The sequence below is a fragment of the Pteropus vampyrus genome, unplaced genomic scaffold (assembly GCF_000151845.1).
Source record: "Pteropus vampyrus isolate Shadow unplaced genomic scaffold, Pvam_2.0 Scaffold354, whole genome shotgun sequence".
NCBI classification, from domain to species: Eukaryota; Metazoa; Chordata; class Mammalia; order Chiroptera; family Pteropodidae; genus Pteropus; species Pteropus vampyrus.
In genome coordinates, this window is record NW_011889135.1 from 773,077 (window position 1) to 786,405 (window position 13,329).

Below are 13,329 nucleotides of genomic sequence, written 5' to 3' on the forward strand. Positions count from 1 at the left end.
TGAGGAGCAAGACTTTCCATGCCTTTCCCACTATTGCCTTACAGGCCACTCACTCCCTCCGTGTTGTGTGGAGAGCTTCTATGGGTTGCCAGAGTTAGAAAAAAAAAAAACAGGATGCCAAATATTGCATGGAACATACTTATGTTAACAATTCTTCATTACATATATGAAATTCAGATTTAACCAGGCATCCTGTTATTTTATCTGGCAACCCTAGGCCAAGGCCATCATCTCCCAGCTCCAGTCACACCCCCTGGTGGCCCTTGGGATGGGGGTCACTTCTGTGAGACTCTCAGCTTCTCTCGCTCCTTGGGGCCTGAGCTGCTCAGGGCATGCTTCCGAGTGGCGATGGCGTACATCTCGTGATCTGAGTACAAGGTTGGCAGGAAAAATGAGAGTGTTTTCTATGTCTAGGAACCAGAGTTCCACTGCCATCTGGGAAAGAATATACCCCCACCCACACACTTCTCCAGGTTATAAATCTGGTGGATAGCAGTGCTCTCGGCTTACACAACCAACTTTTCTTTTCCCTGATGGATGAACTCCTAGGTTTAAAAGATTACAGTAATCACAGGAGGACAGTGTAAATCGAATCTGATAGCAATAACTTTTGGGGAAGGTCAGGCTCAAGTGAAATGTTACCAAGCAACAGGCATTTTGTTTGCAAAATACAATCAAAGAGCATTGATGAGAAATTCTTTGCCGCAGCCAGTCAGCACTTTCTGCTAACAGCTTTACAGAGGGAAAGGGAGTAAATCTTAATAAATCAACGTCTCTGGGCGACTTGGAGCCCCTTTCTGGAAATGTTGCACTTCTTCCTGACAGGCAAGAGAACAGAGCCCAGTAAAAATCTATTTGCCTGCCTGCTTGCCTCCCCTTTCCCTTTCTTCCTCTCCTCCTTCCCTCCTCCCCTCTTGCTTTCCTCCTTTCTCTGGCTTTTTAATCTGTTATACTTCCCAGCCACTCAGGTCCCTGGACCCTCATGTCTAGTCCCATGTGACTGTGATGCCAGAATGGATCTTGAGCTGGGGTATCCATGGACACCCATGGCCAAGCTTGAGGCCTTGAGTGCCACTCCCCAAGAGTCCTACATGGCTTTAGTGAGTCATCCCCTTGTCTGAACACTAAGGAGAAATTAATACATATCTGAGTTTTTTTCAAAAAATTTTTATTATATAGTTAAATAGCTGTAAAAATAAGCACAATCAACAACTCAATAACTATATTATGAAAAATTTAAATTTCAGAACATTAGTTCTTTATGAAATCTCTAATCTCTTTTGATTCCAATGACTAGGCAGACATAAATTTTACAAAGCTGATATAAGTGTTCTGCTTTTTTCCACACCAATTATTACTTTGTTTAATTCAGTATGAATATCTATTGTACCCATAGTCTTAATATGTGAATGTTTACAATATTCCCTCCAATGAATGTACTATAGTATGTCCAGCTATTGGCCTTTGAGTTACTTGCTGTGTTTCGACGTAAAATATGACCAATTGCAAAGGTCATTTGAAAATTTTGCAAAAGATTAGTTAGTAAACTGCAAACCTTTGGTGGCCAAGAAGCAATGCTTTTGATCATCTCAGTATAATCTTACCTAGTACAATGCCTGGGCACATAGTGAAGAATTTAAGGATATTTATTAAAGAGATGGAAGAATGAGTAGACAGCTGCATTTTTATAAGTACCAAGTAAACGTGTACTTTTATAGGTAATTCTCTCCTGCTTCTTAAAAGGTGTTCCTTTCTGAGTCAAGAAAATGTCAAAACTAAATTTGTGCGGGACATATGAAGTCCATAGTTGCAAACCATACTTCCTTTAGTCTAGTTGGTTTATATACCAACATCCTCCAAAAATATTAGTACCAAGGAACCATCTTGATGCTTCATACATTATTAAACCAGTGTCGTTAATGATTTTTTAAAAGAAAAGGGTGAGTATGTATTTTTACTTTTCACAAGTTTTCTTTTCCCCTCAGGAAGAAAAGATTTCAGACTGACTTTCATTTTCTGCTGTACTTCAGGGTGTTAGCCGTTCATTTCTTTATGATTCTGCACCTCTAGTTTGAGATAAAGATAACAGAAATTGCCAAAAGCCTGTCTCCTGTTAGAATTCTGACTGTGCATTCGTCTCATCTGCTTCAGACCGGTCCTGGTCCTGGTCCTGTTTGACCTCCTTCCCTGCCACTGCTCTTAGATTTGTGTGCTTTGAAAATGACCCATCAGGGAACAGTTATTTAGAGATGTGGTCCCCAAAGCTCAAGTGAACAGATGAGGACATGGCAATCCATGTTTCAGAATGCCTCACATGATTTCAAAAGAAGAAAAACGTCTAGTGACTTGGGCTACGAAACATTTCTCTCTATGACAGGATTTTTATTTTCATTCTGGATGTAAGGTATATTTTGTTTTCGTAGATATAATTGGATAAAATGAATAAAACTCACCACATTTAAGTCAGAAAGATTTTCCATGTTTATGTGTCTTAAGCAGAATGTTTGTTTCATATACAGGGTAGGCTTTCTCAAAATATTTGAAATGAATACCTAGAATTTTTTTTTATTTGACTGCATTTTCACACAAAAAAATTCTCTAAAGAAATTTAGATTTCGCAAACTGTAATTTTTAGATCAGAAATCACTTTTGGGTGAGTATTCATTTTCTCCACTTAAAGTCTTTTATCTATCTTGAATATATCGTTATTACCCATAGAAAAAATTTACTTCTTAACTGAATATCATCTTTTAAAAACCTTTACCCTAGAGAAAAGTTTATTTCAGGGGTGGCTGTGAGTGTTTCTATATCATTAAAAATATGAAATTGAAGAGTGAACATTTAGTAAGATTTAAAAAATATCTATATGTTTAAGCATTAGAAACAGCAGATTGGGTTATTACAAACCAATGGGTGGTTTGTAATATCAGATGCAATTTATTTCTTTGTACTTTTTTGTCTAGTAGTTTTGGCTTTCTACACCCATATACTAGGGGTAAAAATATTATCAGTTGGAATACACTCTTACTCTTATGTTCTAGAAATTAGAGTGTCAGTTTCAAGAAGAAAGAGGGTAAAGCATTTGGGGAGTAGGTCCCTTTTTATTTTGTTAGTTGGCAGTTTCACATTTCTATATCTAGAAAGCCCTTTGTGTTTTAAACCAATATGAACAATTTATAAAATTCATTTAAGGAAAAAATCTAAAGATGTAAAGAAACACCTGTTATTAAATTACACTTTATCACTAAGCTCAAAACTCACTTTCTATAATTACTTGCGAAAGTCTGTGTTTATAATAGAATAATTTATAATACATCTAGTTTAGGTACAACAGTACAACTAAACTAGACATCATAGTGCCACAAAATTGCAGGGGCTGTATATTCTGCTTTCAGACATTAATGAAGGGCAGGGAGTTATTCTTGATGCAAGCTGAGAGGCTAATCTTTTCTTACCCAGTTTTTAAACCCCAATAGCCTTGGTGGTTGATTGGGATTCTGCTCACCTAACACCCCGTGCAGGACTTTATGTGCTACGTAGGTGTATGGATGCCATAGGTGCATCCCACTCGTTGCTTCTTTCAACATCTTCTGTCTTCTCTTTGAACACAATATAAACGGTTAAAATGTTCTGAATTTGTAGATTAGATGTCTGTGACATCTTGTTAGCTTTTCTTACTTTTTGACCATAGCCTAGAATCCCATTTGGAGAGGCTGATCAGCCCGGAAACCTGCAGAGAGAGTGGGTGAATCAACACAGTATACCACTCCTTGAGAAGTAATCAGAAGTGCGTGCCGCACTGGGCAAGACATAGTAGCAGAGGAAAAGGGGAGCGTGAGAAAATAAGAAAGAAGCTTTTGCAATCTAGAGGTTCACAGTAGGTTAACAAGTTAGTACCCATGTAGGATTCCACTGTGGCCTGTTCTGTAGAACAGGAAATCAGGTACGACAGTGGAATTTTGTATTATCAGACTTATGCCATCCCATATCCAATTGATTGATACAGTATATCCTTTGCCATTTTGGAAAAAAAAAAAATGACTCATTTTCATAATGTTGGATAGATCAGATTAGCCAGAATAGCATTCCATAGTTCCCCTTTGAATCACAGAGCCTGAAGTGTTCTGTGGAATAGTGGATTTGGTTGATGGTACCCAAAACATATTCTTCACATGTTTTCAATGTTGGAGACTCATCCAGGGTGAGGAAAATTTGCCTTTTAAAATAGGAAGCTATTTTTAGGTTCACACTTTCTTTTAAAAATAGCTAAGTTTTGAGCCATTTAGCTGTACTTATACTATACCCTTTAATTACTAAAAGGGCCAGTTCTTCTTATTTTAAACAAAATCTCTTTATGGCCGTGATACTGTGTATCATATTTCCTCTTTTTTATTGTGGGAAAATATATATAACATAAAATTTACTATTTCAACCATTTTAAGGGTACAATGTAGTGGCATTAAGTACATTTACAATGTTGTGCTGCCATCGCCATTATCCATTTCCAGAACTTTTTCATCATCTCAAACTGAAACTGTACCCATTAAACAATAAGTCCCCATTCCACCTCCTCCAGCCCCTGGTAACCACCATTCTGTTTTCTATCTCTATGAATTCGATTATTCTAGTTACCTCATATAAATGGAACCATACATATTTGTCTTTTTGTGACTGGCTTATTTCACTTAGCATGTTTTCAAGACTCATCCATGTTGTAGTATTTGTCAGAATTTTTTGTTCCTTTCTGAGGCTGGATACTATTCCATTGTATGTATAGAACATGTTATTTATCTATTTATCCATCTATGAATGCTTGGATTGCATTCACCTTTCGGCTATTGTGGATAATGCTACTATCACATTTGTATACAATGTGTATTATATTTGCTGCTTAGCAAATTCTGTCTAGCTGCGTTCGCTTTTTTCTTGAGTCTTATCTCCTCAACTTGATAATAAGTTCCACAAATTAGGGGCAAGTCTCACACTTACTTGTATTTTCCACCATTTATTCTGTGTCCCTCAGTGTCTTGCACATTACAGGAACACAAATACTTGATACCGATAATAACAGATAATGAAAACAATAAAATTAAGGAAATAAGAAACTGCATTGAGGTACATAGTATTTAAAACATTATTTTATGTCCGTATTTGCTCATGGAGAGTATTTGACTCGTTTTCCCAAACTATTAAGCAGGGGCCAAAATCCAGTTGTGTGTTCAGTTCAGTGCCCAATTAACATACCCTCACTGTCCACTCATTTTCAGGTGTTTAATAACAGAGGAACAACCAGGAGGTATGTATGGCGTCATGAGTCGGGAAAATTTAGATAGGTCTAGCTGACTAGAATATGAACCTATAAAAGCTTTTTTCGTTGCTGTTTTCTCTTTTGGATCAAGGACAAATACCACATTAACTTAGGAGATGAAAGCTGGGTCCACAGTCCTAGGAAGTTGCAGGAGAGAATACGTCAAATTTCTCTATCAGAAATAGGTCTTTTGTGCATCCCAGAGTTGTTATAGAAAGCAAAGATGGCTTAACATGTGTAGGCTGCAAATGAGCTCCATATGGAAACGTTATGTTTTATATTGGAAAAAAAAAGCAGTTTACTTAATATGCAAATTTGGGATAAATATGAATTCATATCAGACTTATGATTGAAAGTTGCACTGATCTAATGTAAGAATATTTTTAAAAAGTATTTATGCTTGGCATATATTTATTGCTTTGTGAAGAACCAAAGTTTGTTTTTCAGTTATATTTAAGATACAGCCATATTAGAAGAATGTTCATAAATAGGCCTTTGTTTAAGTCTTTTAAAATAAACAACAACAAATAGGAGGAGATGGATTTTAGAAGCTACTTTGATGAAATTTCACCAGCCGGCTATCTACACGTAATCAGGTGTGCCCACAGAGAAGCCGACAATGAGGCTATTCAGGCAGGGAAGTAAGAAAACACAGGCAAACCGATTGTTTACAACCTGACAAATGGGTCATTAATAATTTTCATCTTTAGATCAGTTACACTGGCTTTGAGTAGACACAGCCAGTATGTGTTTTAAGAGGGATAAAAATCTACTTGCATATAGCTTGTTAATAAAGAATATGTTCCTTTATTATAAAGGCCTATTAGAATTTACTTCTGCAAGCAAACCAGTCTTACCTCCTCCTTTCTGCCTGCTTAGCACTGTAATATTAGCACTTTTGGGGGTAATGTCTTAGGTCAAAATGTCAAATTTGCAACTGGTTTACTCCATAGTAAATCTCTGCTTTACTTGGGAAGCTTTTCTTTTTCTCTCTTCTTTAAAAATAATTCAAGAAGATTTCTTTAATTCCTTTCCATGAACTTTACTAATAAAACAGTTTATGAAAACACATCTCCCTCTTGCACCCCAGGTCCTGGAGTTATGGATGCATTGTCTCATTGATGGGTCATGCTCCCTGTGCAGTTTCACAGACTCTCTCCAGCCATTTCCTTCTTCCTCTTCCGCAACCTGGCCCACCATCTGGAATGCACAGCTGGTTTTGCTTGCCCTTTAATGCGAGTTACAGACAACCAAGTCTGCCAGCCCCTCAGGTGGCTCTTGAAGAAAGATTTCAATGTATAAAGGCTTTTTTCTTTCACTCTGGCAATTATATCACTAGTTATTGTACATGGTATCCTGTTGAAACATATCGAAGACTATTTCACAAGACATATTTAACACAAATATGGGAAAATGGATTTAAAATATTAAAATTTCCCATAGTATATACGGGTTGTGCACTGGCCGATGATGTCCTTAGACTATACTGGCCACCTTATTTGCAAAAGAGGAGCCCTGTGCTGTTCTTCCCTGTGCTGTGTTTATCCCCAGCCCGTAGAGAGTCTTTACTTAGATCATACTGCCAGACAGCCACATCGTCTGTGGGTCTAGGCATCACGCTGCTGGCATGTTTCAGGCAGGCTTCCCTGCACACACCATTATGGGACATCACTGTGGTTTCTAAGGTGTTATAGACAGGATTTTCTGTTTTGTTTTGTTTTTGCTGTTTGCCAATGACATAGTTTGGATTTTTGTTTTTTTACGGCTGTGGTATGTTCTAACCCACTGAGATGCATTTCCCATTCCAGAAAGCCTGTGCAGGGCTCTCTCCTGAGCACATCTGCTCCCCTTTATGCACACCAGCAGAGGATTAACCCAGCTGTTCTCTGCTTCCAGATTTGACTGAAGAGCGACTTGGGGACAGCAGCACGGCAGACAACACAGAGACCTTTAGTGACAAAGACACCGACCAGAGGAGCTCCCCAGATGTGGCAAAGAGTAAGGGCTGCTTTACACCTGAGAGCCCCGAGATAGTGTCGGTGGATGAAGGCGGGTATGCGGTCCAGAAAAACGGAGGCAACTCTGAGAGCCACCCTGGCAGTCCCAAATACCATGGGGAACAGAATCACCTCCTGATCGAAGGCCCCTCGGGCACCGTTTCTCTGCCCTTCAGCTTGAAAGCCAACAGGCCACCTCTGGAAGTGTTAAAAAAAATATTCCCCAACCAGAAGCCCACAGTGCTTGAGCTGATCCTGAAGGGCTGTGGGGGGGACCTGGTGAGCGCCGTGGAGGTCCTGCTCTCCAGCCGGTCCTCCGTCTCAACAGCTGACCGAACTTCCACAGAGCCCGAGAGTCTTGTGCTGCCCTCCAACGGGCACATCTTTGAACACACCTTGAGCTCCTACCCCATCTCCTCCTCCAAATGGTCTGTGGGATCAGCCTTCAGAGTCCCAGACACGTTGCGGTTTTCCACTGACTCTGGTAACGTGGTCCCCAACCCCTTGGCCGTGCCCCTGCAGCACCCTTTCCCCCAGCCGCCCAGGTACCCTCTGATGCTGAGGAATACTTTGGCGAGAAACCAGTCAAGCCCTTTTTTGCCCAACGATGTCACCCTGTGGAACACCATGACACTGCAGCAGCAGTACCAGCTGAGGTCCCAGTACGTCAGCCCTTTTCCCAGTAACTCTACCAGCGTCTTCAGAAGCTCACCTGTCCTCCCCACTCGTGCCCCCGAAGACCCTCGGATCTCCATCCCTGATGATGGGTGTCCAATTGTGTCAAAGCAGTCCATTTACACTGAGGATGACTATGATGAGAGGTCCGACTCCTCAGACTCTAGAATACTCAACACATCATCTTAAAGTGGTGCCAGATGGGAGGTGACCAAATGACATTTTCTGTGCATTTGAACCCTGAGGGTCTCCCTGAAGAGAAGCCACATCCGCTGTGTACCCTTTCTTTCTGTTTGACAAAGTGACTGTGCTTGATTCTATACCTTAGCAATAAAAACATAACTTATTTAATTTCTTGCACTTCACTGGAAAATGCCAAATAGCTCTGCTCTGTGGCTTTAGTGCTGAATGTTTATTGTAAAAGAGAGTCTGATGATAAGAATAGTCTTGGGAAAGCTGGCTCTATGGAAGATTTATTTGGGAATGTAAAGCTGAAGGTCAGCCTTGCTCCTAAACTCATCCTGGAATGTTCAATAAAATAGTATACTTGAATGCAGTTTTGTAAAAGAGGATTCTTCAGGATATGTGAAACCTAAAGGAAGTAGTTCGGTTGCAAATGGACTATAAACAGGGACGATATATTCTTAGGCTAAAAATCCTTCTTGCATTTTAAAGAGAGACTGCACTTAAGAATAGAGTGAACTGCTCACATGCTTATTTAAGCTTGGACAGTTTTCTGAGACAAACTCCATTAAGAATTATTCTTTTCACATGGCTGAATTTAAACATGTGTAATGTCAATGTAAAACCATTCACAGCTGTGAACTGCATGAAATGTATTGTGAAATGAACACAAGATTAAGCTTTGTCAGGTTAATGTAGCATGCTAAGGACTAGAAAAAAATAAAATAAGGAGATGATCTTGGTTTATGTCATTTCTACTTGTGGAAAGAAGATCTCTAAGAAGCGAAACTTGATGTAAAAGCTATTTACTAGTGTGCAGATCCGGAATCAAGGTGTCAGTTAAATGAGACATTCCTTGAGAAGCGTGCATGGCCAAGTTTTGGGGCTGCATTCAGAAAGACATAGAATTTATTGTTCAAGAATAGAGTTAATTCAATCCCTTTATCCATTCATTTATTTTTTCAACAGATACTGAGTGCCTACTACGTGTAAGAGAGTGCTCCTTGCATGTGATTGTTACCTGCCCATGAGCCTGAGATGAGCAGGGATGATAATGGAGAATCCCATTAAAAACAAAGTGAAAATGAAACAGTCTACAGCATGGGAAGTAAATAAAGTGCTTAGCATGGCACCTGGCAGAGAAAACATTCAATTTATGAGAGCTGTTGCTCCTAATAATAAGGTCAATAGCTTTGCATTCAGGATGTAGAAGTGAATTCTCTCATTCTCACTTGGAGAAGATGCCGTTCTGGTTTGATGGATGACCACCACAAAACACTGAAAACCAGAGCTCTTCTCCCCTTTATTTTGAAAGCATTTTGGGGTGCCGTTTGGCAAACTCCCTGCTCAGATATTTTTAAAAGTGAGTTTTCAAACAATAATATTCAGTAGTGCCCACGCCAACCACTTCTCTTACTGTTACCATTCTTCCAAATGCTTAAAAAGACGATTGCTTAGGTCAGACAATAAACTTATGAATGTGGACAAGAAAGTGACTAACAAATAAATAAAAGCTTCTAAATGAAAAGGATGCAGAGAGAGCTCCCAGTGCAAGAATAAGCCTTGAAGAGCAATTCAGACTGGGGGTGGGGGGAGGAGAAAGGCAAATCCTCTTGGCGTGAGATGCTCCCTCAACTGAGGGACAAGAACTGACTCCCACCATTGTATGGGTCCCAGGGGAAAAAGAGAAATCCAAAACAAAAGATCCATCTCATTTTTACTTCTGTTGGACACTTTTGGAATGAGAAATCTTTGAGGAGGAAAAACCCTTATTTTTCATTGGACTAATGTATATTTAATTGACATAATTACATACCGGAGTGTTTAAAAGTAAGTACAATTTGTTTTTCAGGTTATGTTTAAATGCTAGTGTTTATCTACAGGAAGAAAGGGAGGAAATGGAAAGAAATAATTTGACTTCTGATTCTAAAGACACATGTCCAGGGCATTTTATGTGGTAGTGATGGGCTAATTAATGTCTGGGCCTACCTAGGACAAATGTACCTAGGATAAAAGGTATCTTCATTTCAAAAGCTTATCTACATTTATTTAACAAACAACAGTGATAACAGATCCCATGTGAGATGGTGGTGCTACAAAATCTGTCTTCAGCTGTTACTTCTTCAGATCAAATGACCCGGATTGAGTAAAACTCAAACTCGACATAAGATACCACGTCCTTACAGCTCGAGTTCACCCACAGATATCAAAGTCATTGACTTCTTTTTACAGTGGCCAGCAAAATGGAATTATCTGTAAGGCAGCTTATTCGTGGGCCAGCGCAGGTATGTTTGATCCTCAGTATAATCTTCTGCAGCAAGAATTATTTACTTCAGTGGGGTAAGTGGGGTCAGAAAGGAGAAATTGGTTGTTAAGATCTTAAATCCTGCTGCCAGCGTTCAGTTTCGTTTCCTCTGTAGTCCTAATGCTGAGCCACCTCTGGTTCAAGTGGCAAAACCCCTTAGATTCTAGCTCAGCTCTCACATAGATTTGACGGGAAATGAGTGCCTTTGGGCACTCACTCTTTCACATGAAACTGAACATTTGGAGGAAGAGAGAAAAAAAGTCAGCCAAATCCTAGTTAAATCCCATCTGTCACACACAAAATATCTGGGTGCTTGGGTGTCCACTTGCAATTGAATCAGGCCAGGCTTATAGGAAATTAATTCGCATTAAACCAGTGCCCCGTCCCCTTCTGGTGAGGACCTGCCAACCCTTCAGTCTTAGGGTAAATACTTTGTTCATCTAAGGTGTGAATGTTAGGTTAGTTGTGTTTTATAGCAGTTTTTCTCAAGGTATGATCCAGGCACCCTAGTGCTTCCTTTCTTAAGATTCCTGGGTCCTGCTTGTTGAGTTCAGAATCCTCGGTAGCCTAAATGCCTATGTTTTTATTATCCTCTCCAGGTAATTCTTAAACTCACTAAGATTTGAGAACCACCATCACACGTCCTTGGGTTTTCTTCTTGGATCTGTGCCAAAGTGGGATACAAACTCTAATGCTGGAGATTTTCAATCGTCTTTCCACTCCTGTCTACTTTTCTATGGCAAGGGTAAACTTCAATTTGTAAACAGTCTAGGTCTAGTTCGAATAACTTTAGCATCAATGTCAGTGATTAGATTGACTGTGCATTTGGGATCAGAAATGCCTGTTTCTGGAAACTTCTGGTTGGCAGAGTACCAGATACTAGTATAAGCTGCTACCTTTCCCCTGGGGGGAGTACCCCTTGAGCTCCTCTGATTTTTCAATGTCGTTGATTCTTCACTTATTTCATGATTTCCAGTGTACTAGTGATACTTGGAAAAAGATTTTACTCTGGAGCTTTGAGTTTTAAGAAGTATCATCAGTCTTTCCTTCTCCTCCAGCTTTATTGGGACATAATTGACACATAACACTGTAAGCGTAAGGCGTACAGCGTGATGATTTGATATACATATATGCTGTGAAACGGTTACTACAATAAGGTTAACGCATCCATCTCCTTACATAATTACCATTTCTGTGTGTGCAGTGAGAACATTTAATATCTACTTTCTTAGCAACTTTCAAGCATACAATACAGTATTGTTAACTACAGTCGCCATGCTGTACATCAGACCCCCGGCACTTATTTATCGTGTAACTGGAAGTTTGTACTTTAACCGACACCTCCCCATTTTCCCCATGCTCAGCCCCTGCACCACCATTCTACACTGTTTCTATGACTGGCTTCTTTAGATTCCATGTATTGGTGAGATCATACAGTACTTGTCTATTTGCGACTGGCTTATTTCACTTAGTAAATAACATTTTCTTTATTTATTTGCTGATGGACACTTAGGTCGTTTCCACATCTTAGCTATTGTGACCGATGCTGCAGTGCACATGGGGGTGCAGAAATCTCTTTGAGATAGTGATTTTATTTTCTTCAGATAAATACCCAGAAGGGGGATTGCTGGACCATATAGTAGCTCTAGTTTTATTTTTTATTTTTATTTTTCGAGGAATTTCCACACTGTTTCCCATTGTGGTTGCACCAGAGTACATTCCCACCAACAGTGCACAAGGGTTCCCTTTTCTCTACATCCTTGTCAGCACTTACCTCTTGCCTTTTTGATAATAGTCCTTCTAACAGATATGAGGCGATATCTTACTGTGCAATATCACTACTATTGGTGATGGGAAGAACAAAAGTAGTTTCACAGATGTATTAAGAAGCAAGGCATTTGTTAGCCAGGTACATGGCTGCAGTTGAAATTAATAGTAGAGCAGCCTGGAGAGGGAACAGGTGCCAGGCAAGAGGGGCAGTGATTCTGGCCCTTTGGTCCAGGCTGTTACAGTTTATTGGCAGGCTGCTAAGAGCCTAAGAACATTTTCAATTTATCAAAAGAAATAGGACCAGGGGAAGAGGTATGCAGTGTAGCAGTCATATATTGTGGGGTTTGCTCTGCAGGGAATCATCTGCCAAGGTCCCTAGGTTGTGCTGTGGCTTGATCAGTGGGAGGTGAGGGGAGGGGAGTGCAACTTGGGAACATTTGTTGGGTGCCCAGAAAACAGGCGCTGGCTGCATTTGAACTGACATATTTGAAAAATGAACTTGATTTCACTGTGTACTGTTTCAGTGATTCATTCTTTATATGTGCATTTACTCAGCAGAAGTGAGTCGAAAATAAGATGGATGCTAAATTTATATGTTAATTTTAATATTGAAGCTATCCTAGATTTGAAGAATAAGATCAATGCTTCAATTTCATTTCTTATGTGGTACTGTGCGTTGTCATTACTGGAAAAAAAATCATTTCCGAATGCATCCTCTCCAAATTTCAATCTTAGAGGACAGAGAAGTCTCGGAAAAGGCAAGCTTGCCTTTTGCTGATGGTCTACTCAGTGATATGCTTCATAGTTCCCACAGTATCATTTACTATTTCAGCGTGAAGGGTAAGTAGCAGAGGTAGTGGTTTTCCCTTAAATTACAATGGAGTTTATTTACTAATTGGATTCTGAGAGTTTGCTGGGGTTGGTAGGCTGTATCAAGAGTTTCATATATCCCATGGGCAAAGCCACTGGATTTGTTCAGAAAAATGATCCTGTCAGAAGACCTGAATCACTGCTTGGTGGTTTTGGACCATGATCTCGCACTTACACTGTGATTGAAGTGAAAGATTCGAAAGGTCTCTGGAAGATTCTTT

General features: G+C 39.7%; 1 protein-coding gene across 2 annotated transcripts in view; it reads left to right on the forward strand.

The window, feature by feature from the left end:
• Positions 1–8,902, forward strand: part of DMRT3 (doublesex and mab-3 related transcription factor 3) — a 15,482-nt gene extending 6,580 nt beyond the window's left edge. For both annotated transcript variants that reach the window (XM_011379107.2, XM_023522685.1), the window contains one exon: positions 7,205–8,902. In XM_011379107.2, the coding sequence (XP_011377409.1) occupies positions 7,205–8,169 (965 nt within the window). In that variant the 3' untranslated portion in view covers positions 8,170–8,902. The remainder of the gene's footprint in view (positions 1–7,204) is intronic.
• The last annotated feature ends 4,427 nt before the right edge of the window (positions 8,903–13,329 follow it).